This window comes from Amblyomma maculatum, chromosome 1 (assembly GCF_055883805.1).
Source record: "Amblyomma maculatum isolate TAMU_Amacu chromosome 1, ASM5588380v1, whole genome shotgun sequence".
NCBI classification, from domain to species: Eukaryota; Metazoa; Arthropoda; class Arachnida; order Ixodida; family Ixodidae; genus Amblyomma; species Amblyomma maculatum.
The window spans coordinates 353,997,584-354,013,630 of NC_139344.1; the positions used below are offsets into that span (position 1 = coordinate 353,997,584).

Sequence of the window (16,047 nt, forward strand, 5' to 3'; positions counted from 1 at the left end):
GCGATGTCCTGAACGGGACTTAGCAAGTTGGCATTCTTGTGACGCGTACTGGCTGCATTAACGTATTCGTGCGACGTACCTTTCGAGCTGACGGGCAGCTTGTGCACGTTCTGCGTTCTGCTCGTACCAACCTAACAATTTTGTCAGTTGCTCCGCTGTGGTGGCGCAGTAGTTAGGGCGGTCAACTGCTGTGCCCAAGGAAGCGGGATTGAATTCCGGCCGCGGCGTCCGCTTTTCGACGGAGAGAAGAAGTAAGGCGCCCGTGTGCTGTGTGATGTCCGTGCCTGCTAAAGGACCCCAGGTGGTCGAAATTTCTGGAGCCCTCCAGCATCTTTCACAGCTTGAGTCGCTTTGGGACTTAAACCCCACCAACCAAACCAATTATGCCAGCTTTTTGGTATTGCTTGCAATTCAGGATGATCTTGCTTTTTGGTGCGCCACAATTGACCGAGCAATGCCAAAGAATGTCATGTGCGTGACCTCTTGAGTAGTGGCAATAATGTACATCTGACGAGATTGGGGTATTGCTTGAAGCATATTCAGTCAGCAAGCCCGGCATTGCTTTGTAGTGGTGTCTGGCTACTGTCACAGTGTCACATATACAAACCGTTTCGCGGAGCAGTGGAGCTTGTGGGGGCCCAGCGCTGAGCCGTCCGGCAAGAAAGTATGAACTACAAAGTGTGTGTGGTGTCTAGAAACGAACAGAGACATGTTGAACGCTGCTTTGAACAAAGTTTATGTAATCAGAATTGCAGTGTCGGCCCCAGCGGGCGCTCATCGATATATGTACACACAGGAGGGAACATGTTGCTCAGGCGTCGCGGGCGCACGAGACACGGACACCAGCTCCAAGAACGATAGATAGCACGCATGCGCAGTGTGTCACCATGCAGGACATTCTAGTTGCGCGTACGCAAAAATATAAAGGAACTATATAGAAGCAGCGCAATTCACGGCGCACTTCTTTTCAGCTTTTAGCGGCACGACTTGAACACACTGCCGTTAAAGGTCAACTATACATCTGCCTTTGCAGGTGTCAAAGCCATCATGTGCAACTGAAGAACTGGTTACCGCGTATCGTGCATCCGCAACAGTTCTGACATGCAAAAAAAAAAAAAAAAAAGTAACAATGATCATGGCACTCGCGACAAACAATGCGTGAGGACTGAAAGAGACTATATATTCCACGCAATGTGCAAGCCTGACAAAATGACTATGTCAGGATGGTTAAAGATGCTTCCAGGTTGTCTTTGCTTTTTTTCCCTCTCTCTTTACAGCGACATTTAGACCAGTAGAGTGGCGCGCTTCAAGCAGAATTTAACAGTTGTGTAGGAAACGTAAGTAACAAAGGTTGCAATTGTTTTACCGCTACGATGTAGTTTTACATTGTTCATCTGCACATATTTGTATGCACATATGTATTTTTGTCGTCTGTTGTTGGGAATGTAGGAAGAAGGAAACGAAACTATTTTTTTTTTTTTGTCGTCTCGCTAGCAGGGCTGATATGGCTTGTGATGTAAGGTGGTTTGCGACCGTGCTTTGCAGCATGCGCTCTGTCACCGAATGTTTGAGATGAGAACGGTAAACTAATCAAAATATTTCTGTTTAAAGACGACAACTTCTTGGATGCCACATCTTAGTGTTTTCAGTGTTTGACCGCACGGCTGATTCGTAATTTATGAATTTTCAGGAGCAGAAAATTTGCGCTAGATTCCGTCTGCGCTCGCAAGCGAGGCTGGCTATTGATTTCGAAATTGATTGATACATACGGTAAGCATGCAGTGCATTTGGTTCACGAACACATTCCCGCAGGATGGTCTTGGTAGCTTAGAGCACGCTCGGTGCGTACCAGTAAGAAACGGGAGTTAAGTGCGAACAACAGCTCGGGAATTGTGCTTCCAGATGGAAAAAAAAAACATTGTGCGCGTTCTCAGAGTTACTGGATAACTCCGGGGTACAAACGCAGAATTTAAATCGAGATGAGCCCTTGCATGCGAGGAAACACCACAGTGCTAATATTGTGAGAGTCTGCGAGCACTCCGCGAGACACCCCGAGATGGAACATTGCGGGCACGTTGGTACGCGGCGTAGTGTTTCAAAATATAGGTACTGTAGTCAGTTACAAGTCGAGAATGCAGCTGCAAAGTTAATCAAGAGAAGCGCTCCAACCAATGGCAATGACAGAGAGGAATCGCCCAGCAGCTGAGGCATAAAACAATTGCTTCCCTCTCATGCCAGTAGGTGACAAAGGGCGTTGTGCTAGCGTTTGGTGTTCAGTCTCTGGAAGGAAAGAAACTGTTCAGCATATGGGAGAAAGGCTACTGTCGTCCTCGTTTGATGGTGGGCGGCACTGAAAGGTGATGCAATTGGTTGAAAAACCTCCTTTGGGGGTATTTGCTGCTGCATTCATGAGTTGTGACTGACTACTCTTGAACTGTAAATGAATTATAGAGAGACATCTGGCACTACTGGCTATTGAAGCCAGTACTATGGCACCTCACCTACAGTGTGGACAATGGGAGGGGGGAAATCCGAATCTATTTCCAATTGCACGTCCTTGTGATTTCTTCCATTATGCGAAGGCAAAGTTGACGGCGCAACATATGCATTTATAAATGGCTAATTTGATTTGAACGCTGTACAGTTATTATCCAGTATTGTCATTATGCCTGCAAAGTCCGAAAGAAGGCTTTCTGCTTAAAGGCGCGAAGCAATAGCATCGTTATGGTTCTTGACAGTGGTTGAACATTTCCCAAACGCAGCGGCATAGGTCGACTATTAGCGCGCCGTAATTGCGGTAAAACCAGCAGAGTTGTGCGATAATTTGAGTCATTTGAGTGCGAAATTCATTGCGCTGGCACTTGGTACCGGCAGCGGAACAAGTCAGGAGCTACGAGGGCGTTCCCGACCAAGTTTGTAAAGGGGCAATTTCTCCCTGTGTGGCGAACGATATCAGCGGCAAGTCATTAAGGTACGATGCTCAGTGGTATGCAAGTATAACGACGCTTGCATGAGTGAACTCAGCCTGGTGAGGAATGTGGTCATGAATGTGGTGACGATTGCGAACTGTGCTGCTTCGAGCGCCAACGCTGGTCTGCGGCCACGGCTGGTGCAGAGATAATACTGAGAGCGGGTATCTCGCCCACGTCGTCACTCACGCAAATATATCCAGTGGAACAGTCTGAAGTGAAAATAAGGTTGCCGCGAAGACGAAAGGACTCGACAAAAATGGCACTACAGTGAAACCTGACGTGTTACACTTGACCACGAAGGGTGCTCCGAAGCATATATCCACGGGAACGGCTTACTACGGCTATGGTATATGCATGTGACTCCCTCCCGTCCACGAATGATGAAAAGCTGGTGTCGTCATCCGCAAAATATGTCACGTTCCGTCTCCTGATAAGCGCTGTACAACGCACCATAAACAGTGGCACATTTCGTTTAGTACTTTTCTTTTTTACAAAATTTTGCTTTTCAGAAAATTAAAGGATTATCGAAAAAAAAAAAACAAGTAGACCTAAAGTTGGGCTTCACTTACGTGAATAGAGCCCTGTGATGCACTGAGGTAATAAATATCGTTCATAAAAAAAAAAAAAAACAAAAAAAAAAACAATGCATGTATGAATTTGTTTTTGAAAAAGTAAGCTGTAAACTAGCAACCAAAACTCGCCAGATGGCTTCGCTGTGCGATTTAGACACCCAGGTACAGAGCAAAACGTCGCACACTGCATTACTCAGTCTGATAAGAATGGATAGTTTGTAGACGACACCTATCACAAATGGTCAAATACTTTGTGCGCCAGAATGTCAGCCTTAATCCGACCCATAAATGTTGCTGTATTCAAACATGAAATTGTGCTGTCCGCGATGTAATAATTTGTTCTGAGAGGAGACTCTGCTGGCAGCTCGTGTCGTAGCATACAGCTCAGCGCGGGCCTTGCTTGTGGCGTTGTAGAAAATTCTAGATTTCATTCCTCGCCTTTAAGCAATCAAGAACTGCAGAGAATCACTTGAGCATTTTGCGTGGTTACTGTGCAGCATAAAGAGAACAAAGCGGCCCTCAGGCAATCTTAATTACAGGCAAATAGTTTCTAGAGAAATCTTTCTCAAGATAACAATAGTTTCTAGAGATAACTTTCTCTTCGCAGCTCACTAGCACCGTGAAAACAAAAGATAAGCTTTGCTTTGGTGGCAACAGCAGTCTTCCACACCGACTGTCATTGCACTAAAAAGAAGGAAAGTAAGATACAATGTTCACGCAGCGCACAACGATAGATTTGCAACTAACTCCACGGTGATGCAGAGATTTAGACAGCTAACGCGTCATTAACAATTGTAAAAGGTTGCCTTTGTGCATGGCAGCTGATCGCGGTCAGCTTCAACACTGAGCACAGTTAATGCACAACCACACCACAATAACCGGTTTACGTGAGTAATCCTAAAGGTCCCGCCAATGTCCCTGCACTGCCCCACGCGTTAAACAGTTCATCCGCAAATGGCTCTGCAGGGTCGGCTCGAAGGAACTGACACGTGCAAGGCGAGTCGGGACTGAAGCCTCCTGCCTGCACTAATCACTAGGTCCACACGGTCGGCCTATTCACGTGGGCACTTTCGCTTAGCGTCCCTTCCAGCCTCGTCGTCATCTTCGTCGAGGTGCCGCTTCTCTTGTTCCGGGACCGGGCTCCTGCAAATAACCTTGAGCTGCAACGTGACGGGGGGCGCAGGTCTGGGCACCGACCTGGACCCGCTGTCTTCGTCCTCGGTGTCTACCGAGTCCCGCATGTCGTCGTGCTCGGGCGTCACTCTCCGCCGGCGCCTCTCGTGACGGTGGTGGTGCTCGGAGGAGCGTTTCTTGCTGGAGTGATGGTGGTGGTGGTGATGGTGGTCCCTCGTCGCTGGCGGAGTGGAGGAAGAAGATGGTGCTGGCAGCGCGGCGGGCGACTTGAGTGGGATCGGTATGGGAATTGGTATCGGGATGGGGATTGGTATGAATATGGGGTAGGGCACCATGACTGTGGGGGGAGGAAGCAGCGGATTCGGGGCGGGCATGGCAAGCGGCGGCGGTCGGGGCAGGCCGATGGGTGGAACGACTCCCGTTGGTGGCGGAGGCCCTGTCGTTGGGTGCGGCGGCGGTGGCATAAAAGCGCGCATGGTCGGCACAGCGGCGGCAGACGGTGCACCCGCCGCAGCAGCGCTACTCGGATGCATCCGCAAATGCGGCGGTGGCGGCGGCACCGGAGGGAACATGTGGAACGCGGGGTGCGGAGGCGGCAGGAAAGGCCTTCTGCCAGGATCCGGTAGTGCTCCGGGTCTGCAGGGCAGCGGCAATGGTGGTAAGACGGGAGCTAGCGGAGGCGGACTGCCTGGAGTGTGCGGATGATGCCCGTTTAGATGGTGCGTAGCCACCGCGCCGGGGCTGCTCAGCGGGGTTGTGCTGGTCGCTCTCGTAGGCGACCTCGCGGTGTGCGGCTGGTGGTTGTGACCAGAAGACGAAGACCCGACGCCGCCATTTTTAGGGCTTCTGGCAGGCGAAGAGCGGGAGGACCTTAAGGACCGACGCCTCTTGGACGGCTTCGTGTGCGTTGCCTTCTGGGAGAGATTGACCGGGTCGCCTCCGGTCCCAGAGTCAGGTGACTGCTGCGACGGTCTCGGAGGTGGCAGCGGCGGCGCCGAAGATGATGGCGGCGGTGGCGGGGGCAAGGCTGGAAGCGCGGGCGGAGGTGGTGGCGGACTCTGGTGTTCGTCCTCCCTTTCCGAGGAGGCGTCGTGGCCGTTGCTGGTGCCCGGCGGCTGGCTCTTGCAGTCCCGAAGCCAGAGCTCGGGCGTGATGAGTCCCGAGGCGACCTTGCAGGCGGCGTCCTGCAGGTGCGGGTGCATCTGCAGGTGCGCCTGTGTCTCGCGGCAGAAGATGTTCATCTTGTACTGGTTGAGGCACTTGTCGCTGCAGAACTGCAGCTGCTGCTCGCCGTCCTGGAAATCGACGTAGTTGACCGTGTGGCGCACGTGCTTGCACCAGTCGCACACCTTGTTCTTCTTGAATGAAGCGCGGCGACACTGCGTGAAGCACAGCTCCGAGCAGAAGGCCTTGCTGCCGCTGGTCGTCTTGAGCGTGAACAGCTTCATGCCCACCTTCTGACACCAGGCGCACAGGATGCAGTTGGGCGGCAGGTTGGCGCCATCTGCGAGCGTAAAAAAGAACCAAAGAACATATTTATAGCTAACAAGCTAACGCAGACACCTTCGGGAAGAACAAAGTCACATTATTTGGCTTCTGCTTTTGTTACGCGAACAACACAGCTAAAGATTTCAAGTAGCCGTGGTAAATATACTCACGAGAGGAAGCCTATAAAAGTAACGGAAAGTGGTTTCTGAAAAATATACAGCCCAAACGGTTTCCCTAGAAAGCCGAGGGGCTTTCCAAGTTCCGTGCAAATAGGCTTGAGAGGGTTCATGACGACTGCCGCTCTCACCTTGGAGAGCTGGTAGCCTGAAAAAATTAGTTGTGGTTTAACTCTGGTTAACCCCAGTTGAATTGCGATAGCGACTGCGGAAGCTTCTCTTGCCTGATACATTATTCTCCTATCACGCCCCGTCAGTGTAAGGTGCTGCATTACTGGGGACACTCAAGTTCATCCTTTAAGAGTATGACTAGAGAGCGTAAGCTACCAGCTCACATATAAATGCCGCTGAAACGAATGTGGAGCGAAAGCATTAGCTGCCGGTGACTGAGCGCAGTTCTTCGCGGCTGTTCAAGGGCAAACGTGGCCCTTCCCGGAACGACGCGACGGGCCGAAACCTGGCGCAGTATTGCTATTGCAATAAAAGGTAGACACTTGATCTTGTCGGTACATAGCAAAAAAAAATAAAAATAAAAATAAAAAAAAAATAATAATAATAATAATAATCACAGCTGATCTCGCGGTCGAGAGCAGATATAACCATAAAAAGAATTGGAGGACAGTCGTACCGTGCGCTCAAAGAAATTTCTGCTCCAGCACCTATATATATATATATATATACTGATGGTGCATGCATCAGTTTGAGACGCCGACAAAGAAGTAATGCAGTCTGGTGCCTTCTCAGTTTCGCTGCACAAAGCCAGCGCGGAGTGAAGGAAGAGACACTTGTAGAGGCACTCGCTGCATGAGAACACCGCGCTCACTTCGGTTCGATTAAGCGCCACGTTTAGGAGCGCCTACAACAGGCGAAGAAATTATTTCACGCTCAATACGTAGTAAAATCGAGACAGGGGCATACAATGCACATGCAAATAGCGCTTACTTTCACGGAGGGTATTTCTTTGGAAGCCTGGTCATGCAAAGAGAACTACACGCCATTACTAGGAAGCAAACCGGCCGAGTGACCCATGTATTTTTAATAAGGCTTTAACATGTCACGTGTGACGGTAATGGTGCTAGTATCTTCATGTCGAATTGCACTGGCTGAATACGTCCATTGATGGATAAGTTTTGCTCCCATCACAGTAGACAACAGTGGTTATTTATTGTATATACAAAAGGTAAGAAAAAGATGTTTGCCAGCCCCGGCATCTGCTATCTGATATCTGAAGCACCTGAACTGGGGCGGCGGAAATAAAGGGATAGCGAGGGTGGAGGAAATCAAAGAGGTGAGTGATAGGGAGAAAGAAAAGGGTATGTAAAAATAAAAGAAACATATACACTATGGTACAGTATACAAGCGTCGTTTTCGCCCTCATCTGATTAGTGGAGACGCCCGGAACCAGAAGTGGTGGCAACCAAAGTGACATCCGGTGCTGGCGTTTCCACCAGTTAGGTGACTAGAGGTCAAGGTGAAAACGACACTTCTGAAACTCGGAATGTGGACACAGGTGCGATATTTTACCCATTACCACCTGAAGACATGCTTTTTACGAGGTGTATTCATTCAGTTTCACCTCCCGTGTTATTAAAAAAATTTTACACTGAAAAACAGAGAACTTCTTTTTCTAGGAGGAAATTATATTTTAACTTAGTATTCCCCAGCTAGCATGAACCTACACAGTTGTCTCTACATTCCATTATAAAATACTATGGCTTGCTAACAACAATTGACGGCATACTACTTATATGACTTCGTCAGACGCGGAGCGCGCATCCTTCCCGCAGATCCTTTCATTCCTCCTCGAGGACATGCCGCAGATTCGATGGCGCGAGATTCGAGTTGTACGGTGCAGTCATCGTAAGAAGCAATCTTACGGCGACATTCCCGTAAATGCAAGCAGTCGAAATCAAACTGAAAAAGAAAGAATACAAACCACCATCAACAAGTGGGCTGGCATACGGAGCCCAAGTAAGAATATTGGTCGCTTTGTAAAAGTAGACTGTTCGTTGACACTGAGCCGCCTACACTCGTGTGAGAATGTGTATAATAACGTAACCTCACAAATAATTTCAGGTGAGAAACGTAACGCGAGTGCATTCGTTGTACGACTTTTTTTGTTTTTTTATGCGAAAGCATTACTAGGCTATGTAGGCAAGGTTGCGAGTTGTTACGACCAAGCATCCGCATTTGCGCGCTCTATTGTTCGCCTGTGGGCATGGAAAAGTTTTGTGAATATGTGGTGATGGTCCATTGGCTCTAAGTGAGCCTGTTTCCAGGAATCCTGTTTTGTAAGCATGTTTTGCTTTGTGGACAACCTGCAAATGCCAAATTGGCCCTGTCAAGAGAACGTCTGGAAAAACACAAAGAAACGTCCCCCTGCGGGAAATAGCAGGAAGTGCTTTCTTTTGTTCACCCTTCCAGTCGAGAAGTGCTATCCTCCAGTGATGAATGCCTCCTATCCAAAGGAGACGACAGAGTGACATGTCCGCTGACGTGCAGGACAAGAGAAGAGCATGACTCATACGGCCATTAAGTGATTTCCCGGGAATGCAGGAAAGATTTGCAATTGTCGAAAAGGGACCATGTTGGGAGCCCTATGCGGCGCCACGTGCACTCGGGTTTCTGAGAAGTAAAGCCCCCAGAACCAGCCTGTGGTTTCTTTGCTGAAGAATAGAAATGTACCTCCTCTCCTCGCCGTTCCCAAGCTTTTCCCGCCAACAAGTGATCACGCCCAACGAATGAATGCCGGACCAGTCAGTGCTTCAGACCATCAGTGCAGTGATGTGTTCGATTGGATGCCGATACCTGAGGGGCGTGCCCTGGATTTGGTTGGTCAGCATCTTCAGAGAGGGGCTGGACATAGGGGGTTTTTAAGGACGCTGCAGAGCACGAAATGTCGCTCTGGGCCCTGGGTAAAAGGCTCATCCAGTCGCTTCTCGCTATGAACTCTTAACGCTTGCCATTTTGCTGATGTACCCTTCTTTTTCGTGTAAATATTGTAAATAAGATTTCTCAAAGTGCCAGTAAACCTGCTTGTATATATTTTACCAACTACGAAGATTCAGTCCTTCTTCAACCCCGAGTCTCTGCACGCTACCAAGTGAAGGCCGGGTCGACATAGCCCCAGCGTCACGACAACTGGTGATCAGCGGTGGGATCTGAATCTGCAAGCACAACGACTGGTGCCCAGCGTTGGGATCTGAATCTACAAGCCACAACATCTGGTGATTGGAGGTGGATCTGAAGCTACAAGCCACAACACCTTGTGATCGGAGGTGGCATCTCAAGCAACAAGCAGGAGCAACAATCGGCCAACAAGAGGGCAGCTCGGAACATCGATCGCATGTGTGGGTGAGTGCTTGGCTTTTCTTCTGATGTGGACCAGGTTCTAGAACAGGGTTAGATTTTAGAACTGGTAAAGAGAGTGTGGAAACGCCTTTAGGTTTGGTAGTTTGCACTGTTGTTTTGGAAGTAGCCGACACTCGGAGCGATCATGGACCTACAAAAGCTGCAGAAACCGGAACTGTTGCAATTGTGTGAGGAATTGGGAATTGATACAAGTGGTTTGGCACGAAAACCTTTGATTATAAAGGCAATCACAGATTTGGGAGCCGATGATGAGGAGCTCAGTGAAGCATGGAACCTCATCGGTCAAAAAAAGGAACAGCTCAGACAGCAGAAGGAGCGGGAAAAAGAGCAGAAAGAGCGGGAAAAAGAGGAAAAGAGGCGTGAGCGTGAACTTGAGAGGGAAAAAGAGGAAAGGGAGCGCGAACGTGAGTGGGAAAAAGAGGAAAAGAAGCGTGAAAGAGAAGCAAAAAAGCTGGACCAAGAAATTGAGCTCCGGAAATTAGAACTAGAGTTGAGCAAGAGGTCGGGCAATTGTCCCCAGCTAGCGGTACCTCTTCTCAACAAGGAGGCAGATTTCAAGATGTCAAAGTACATGCAGCCATATGTGATATCAGGGGATATCGGTCTGTATCTGGCTAACTTTGAGCGAACCTGCGAAAAACTGTCCTTCCAGCGAGACACTTGGTCTCAGAGATTATTGACGGTTCTGCCCTGCGAGGCAGCGGAGGTTGTCGCGCGGCTAAGCAAGGAGGACGCGGACAACTACGAGAAGGTCAAAGCTTGCCTTCTGAGAAAGTATAGGCTTAGCGCCGAGGCGTTCAGACAACGTTTTCGGAAAGCTACTAAGTCCAGGGACGAGAGTTACCCTGAATTCCTGTACAATTTAAGAGTTAATTTGGGCGAGTGGCTAAAGAGCACAGATTCCTACAGTGATAGGGACGCTGTAGTCGAGCAAATTCTTTTGGAGCAGTTTTATAACTGCCTCCCAGAAAAAGAAAGAAATTGGTTACAGGACCGAGGCGAAATTAAGTCGGCAACTGAAGCTGCCGAACTTATTGAGGAGTATGCTTCGCGCCGACAATTCAGCAATCCAGCAGTGGATAGGCCCCGCAATCCCAAGTTCAGTATGAAAAACCGTCAGGAAAGGCACTTTGCTAGAGTTGGAAACGAAGAAATGAAGGTTTCTTCAGGCAAATTCCCTAGAAAGGACGGCAGTGAGAAAAGTGGGGAAGTGACCAACGTGCAGAACACAAAGAATAAGCTTGAGGCTAGGAAGCCGCTCACATGCTTTAGGTGTAATGAGCAGGGTCACATTGCCATCAACTGCCGGAAAGAAAAGATTGCTTTCTCGTATGTCAGGGACTGCGATGAAAATATGCAGCTTTTAGAACCCTACCTGCATGACCTAGTAGTCAACGGGAAGCCTTGCAAGGTACTGCGCGATTCGGCCGCAACGATGGATGTTGTCCATCCGGCGTATGTATCGCCTTCCGACTATACAGGACAGTGTGCATGGATCCGACAGGTAGTTGAGGAACAGAGTGTGTGCTTGCCGATCGCGAACGTGGTCATCGAGGGCCCTTTCGGCGAATTAACAACCGAGGCTGCCGTTTCAGGAAAGCTTCCTAAGTGCTATCCGTATTTGTTCTCCAACAAATCGGACATGCTGCTGCGAAAGAGGGGCATCCTTTTCGGAGACAGAGTTGTGCAAGCCTTAACACGTTCAAAGGCGCGAGAACTAGCTACACTGCTCATTCCAGAAAAATCCACAGCGGAGGAAACGGCAGTTAAAACAATGGTAAATGCGGAAGATAGCAGGTCAGAAAACTTTGAGAGCGAGGCATCTCAGATAAGTCAACTTGAAAGTGAGCTTGATGAGACGCGGAATGAGGACGTTCTTGAGAGTAACCTCTTGCCGCCAGTGTCTAGTAATCTCACGAGACTTTTAAGTGGAACCCGAGAGGACTTAGCTATAGAGCAAGCCAATGATCCCAATATACAGGAGATAAGGGAGCGCCACCGCGCCACTAAGACAGCAAACAATATTTCTTTCGAGATGAGAAAGGGAGTGCTGTATCGCTTATTCAAGGATAAGCGCGGAGTAGAGCGGGACCAATTAGTCGTTCCCCAAAAGTACCGCGGAGACTTACTGCGACTTTCCCATGGCAGCTCGTGGTCATGTCACCTTGGAATAAAGAAAACAAAGCAGAGGCTGTTGCAAGAATACTATTGGCCTGGATGTTTTAAGGACACGGAAAATTTTGTACGGTCATGCGACACGTGCCAGCGGGTTGGAAAGGCGCAAGATAAGTGGAAAGCTCCGATGGTGTTAGTACCAATCATTACCGAGCCGTTTCACCGGTTAGTAATAGATATAGTTGGGCCACTTCCTGTGACCGAGTCAGGGTACCGTTATATCCTCACTATGTTATGCCCAGCCACAAAGTTTCCAGAGGCTGTTCCGCTGCGCGAGGTGACGTCCGAGAGTGTAGTGGATTCGCTGCTGTCAGTGTTTGCACGAGTTGGATTCCCTTCCGAGGTACAAAGTGATCAGGGTAGCGTTTTCACGAGTGTCCTCACCACCTCATTTCTCGAGCGATGCGGCATTAAGGTAGTGCATAGCTCGATCCATCATCCGCAGAGCAACAGCGTAGAAAGATGGCACTCTGTTCTCAAACGAGTCCTGAGGGGACTGTGCTATGAAAACAAGCGCGAATGGGATACCTGCCTGCCTGCAGCGCTTTTCGCTTTGCGGTCAGTGCCGCACGAATCCACTGGATTTAGCCCAGCCGAGTTGGTGTACGGAAGGTCACTGCGCTCACCTTTGCGAATGGTGCGCGAAGCCTGGGAGGGGCGCGGAGAAGACCCAACAGTAGTAGAATTCATTCTGAACCTCTTGAATCGCTTACATAACACTAAGGAACTCGTTGAGGCCAGCATGAAGTCAGCCCAGGCTCGTTCCAAGGTGTACTATGATAAGTCAGCCCGTCAAAGGACGTTTTGTATCGGGGACCAGGTGATGTTGCTGAGAAGTTCAAGGCAGAATAAGCTCGAAGTACAGTGGGAAGGACCGGCTGAAGTCGTTGCAAAGCTTTCTAACACTAACTACGCAGTGAAAATTCCCGGTAGGCGTAAAGAAGTGCGCATTTATCATTGCAATCTTATGAAGCCTTATGTGCAGAGGGAAGCCGTGGTAAATCTAACGTTAAACCTTCCCGAGGAGATGGGGGACAACTTGATTTGCCTCAGCGGAAAAGGAAGCAACGCTCAGGAGCTTCTCAAAAAGACGGAGCAGAGAGGAGAACTAAAGAAATCCCAGCTGTCCGATCTGGGCGAGATAATAACAGAGTTTGAGGCCTGCTTCGTGGACAGGCCAGGCAGAACTGATTTGACTGAGCACGATATTGAGCTGACTTCAGACGTGCCAGTGCGATCAAGGTGCTACCGATTTTCTCCAAGGCAAAGAGAAATTCTGGATAGGGAAGTAACTCGCATGCTGGAATTGGGAGTAATAAAACCCTCGGAAAGCGATTATGCTTCGCCTATGATCTTAGTAGAAGCTCCAGGTAAAGACCCTAGGCCTGTGGTAGACTACCGAAAGCTAAATTCTCTCACCAGGGATCAAGTGTATCCTATTCCGAATATTGAGGAGAGAGTAGAACAGGTCAGTAGAGCGGCATATGTGACTACGCTGGACCTTACTCGAGGATACTGGCAAGTACCGCTCACTGAACGCGCCAGCAGATACGCGGCTTTCGTCACTCCGACGGGCAGCTACCAGCCAACAATGATGAGTTTCGGGCTCAAAAATGCTCCATTTTGTTTTTCCCGACTCATGGATAGGGTTTTAAAGGGGTGTGAAACATTCGCGGTGCCTTATTTAGACGACATTGCGGTTTTTTCCGACTCATGGGCGGACCATATGGTACATCTAAGAGCTGTACTGAGCCTTTTGCGTCAAGCTGGACTAACCGTAAAGGCCGAGAAATGTTGCCTGGCAAGGGCGACCGTGGACTACTTGGGTCACAATGTAGGTCAAGGTTTCAGGAAACCCAGCGAGATTAAGATTTCTGCGGTAGCAGACTACCCGCGGCCGAGCACGAAGACGGAAATTCGAGCATTCCTGGGTCTGACTGGGTACTACAATCACTACATCCCTAACTATTCAGCTTTGGCTAGCCCTCTGACCGACGCTCTCCGCAAGACAGAACCGACAAATGTAGTCTGGGACGAACAAAAGGAAGCCTCCTTCGTAAACCTGAAGGCTGTGCTGATTAGCCGTCCGGTATTGCGAGCTCCAGACTATGGCCGAGAATTCACGGTCCAGTGTGATGCCAGTGATCGAGGGTTAGGTGCTGTTCTCTGCCAGAGAGATGACGACGGTAATGAGCACCCCGTGCTCTACTTGAGCAGAAAACTGAGTTCTAGAGAGAGGGCTTATTGCGCGTCAGAGAAGGAATGCGCTTGCATTGTATGGGCCATTCAAAAATTGCAGTGCTATCTTGGAGGGGCCAAATTCACCGTAGAGACGGACCATTGTCCCCTGGCTTGGCTGCAAACTGCGACATCGAAGAACAGTCGCCTTCTTAGGTGGAGCTTGATTTTACAGCAGTACAATTTTGAAATAAGATACAAAAAGGGGAAGTTAAATGGGAATGCGGACGCGCTTAGCCGCTCTTTCTAAGCGGTCCGAGATGTTCCTCACCATGTATCCAAATTGATAATCAGGTTTTTTTTTTTTTTTTTTTTTTTTTTCGTGCGCTTGAATATAGATGACTATGTAAAGCAGCACGTTTGGTTTTCGAGGCATACGTGGGTCCTGAACGTCTTGAGAGTGGGCTTTTCTCGAACAACAATGGCAGTTTTCTTTTGACCTGGTCTCTTCAGACGGGAGCCGAGTGCTTGCTTCGACATGTGGTTGAGTTTCAGATAGCTCAAGCAATTTGGCCTACAACAATCAAGACAACGCGACATGCAACAGCGAGCTTCAAGCGTTCACGTGCAGGCCATTAAGTCGTCTCTTCATGCAGCAGCTGCGGCTGCTGCCCTCCGAGTCTCTTCTGGCGGGGGAGGAGGCTGTTACGACCAAGCATCCGCATTTGCGCGCTCTATTGTTCGCCTGTGGGCATGGAAAAGTTTTGTGAATATGTGGTGATGGTCCATTGGCTCTAAGTGAGCCTGTTTCCAGGAATCCTGTTTTGTAAGCATGTTTTGCTTTGTGGACAACCTGCAAATGCCAAATTGGCCCTGTCAAGAGAACGTCTGGAAAAACACAAAGAAACGTCCCCCTGCGGGAAATAGCAGGAAGTGCTTTCTTTTGTTCACCCTTCCAGTCGAGAAGTGCTATCCTCCAGTGATGAATGCCTCCTATCCAAAGGAGACGACAGAGTGACATGTCCGCTGACGTGCAGGACAAGAGAAGAGCATGACTCATACGGCCATTAAGTGATTTCCCGGGAATGCAGGAAAGATTTGCAATTGTCGAAAAGGGACCATGTTGGGAGCCCTATGCGGCGCCACGTGCACTCGGGTTTCTGAGAAGTAAAGCCCCCAGAACCAGCCTGTGGTTTCTTTGCTGAAGAATAGAAATGTACCTCCTCTCCTCGCCGTTCCCAAGCTTTTCCCGCCAACAAGTGATCACGCCCAACGAATGAATGCCGGACCAGTCAGTGCTTCAGACCATCAGTGCAGTGATGTGTTCGATTGGATGCCGATACCTGAGGGGCGTGCCCTGGATTTGGTTGGTCAGCATCTTCAGAGAGGGGCTGGACATAGGGGGTTTTTAAGGACGCTGCAGAGCACGAAATGTCGCTCTGGGCCCTGGGTAAAAGGCTCATCCAGTCGCTTCTCGCTATGAACTCTTAACGCTTGCCATTTTGCTGATGTACCCTTCTTTTTCGTGTAAATATTGTAAATAAGATTTCTCAAAGTGCCAGTAAACCTGCTTGTATATATTTTACCAACTACGAAGATTCAGTCCTTCTTCAACCCCGAGTCTCTGCACGCTACCAAGTGAAGGCCGGGTCGACATAGCCCCAGCGTCACGACAGAGTACAGAACGTGTCCGCAGCAGTTGTGTCGTTCTTCGAAGAGTTAGGATTAAACGAATGGTTGTGATCGATAGAGAATGATGTGAGGGTGCTGAAGAAAAAGAAATACCAATAAGATGATTAGTTAATTAGAGCTAAAAATGTAAAATCCATCAGACGACGAATTAGCGACAAAATTACTGTCAACGTCCGGGAGACGTGATGTCATATGCTTAGATGTGGATGTGTTTCTGACTTAATGAGTGCTTGATAGTGACCACAAATGTGTTGCGGTGTAGTAGCATGTAATAACGAGAAATAATTA

General features: G+C 49.0%; 1 protein-coding gene across 1 annotated transcript in view; it reads right to left on the bottom strand.

The window, feature by feature from the left end:
• Window positions 1–717: 717 nt before the first annotated feature.
• Sobp (Sine oculis-binding protein) overlaps window positions 718–16,047 on the bottom strand; it is a 125,513-nt gene continuing 110,183 nt past the window's right edge. The window contains exon 3 of the mRNA XM_084590760.1: window positions 718–6,182. Within this exon, the coding sequence (XP_084446886.1) occupies window positions 4,597–6,182 (1,586 nt within the window). The 3' untranslated portion in view covers window positions 718–4,596. The remainder of the gene's footprint in view (window positions 6,183–16,047) is intronic.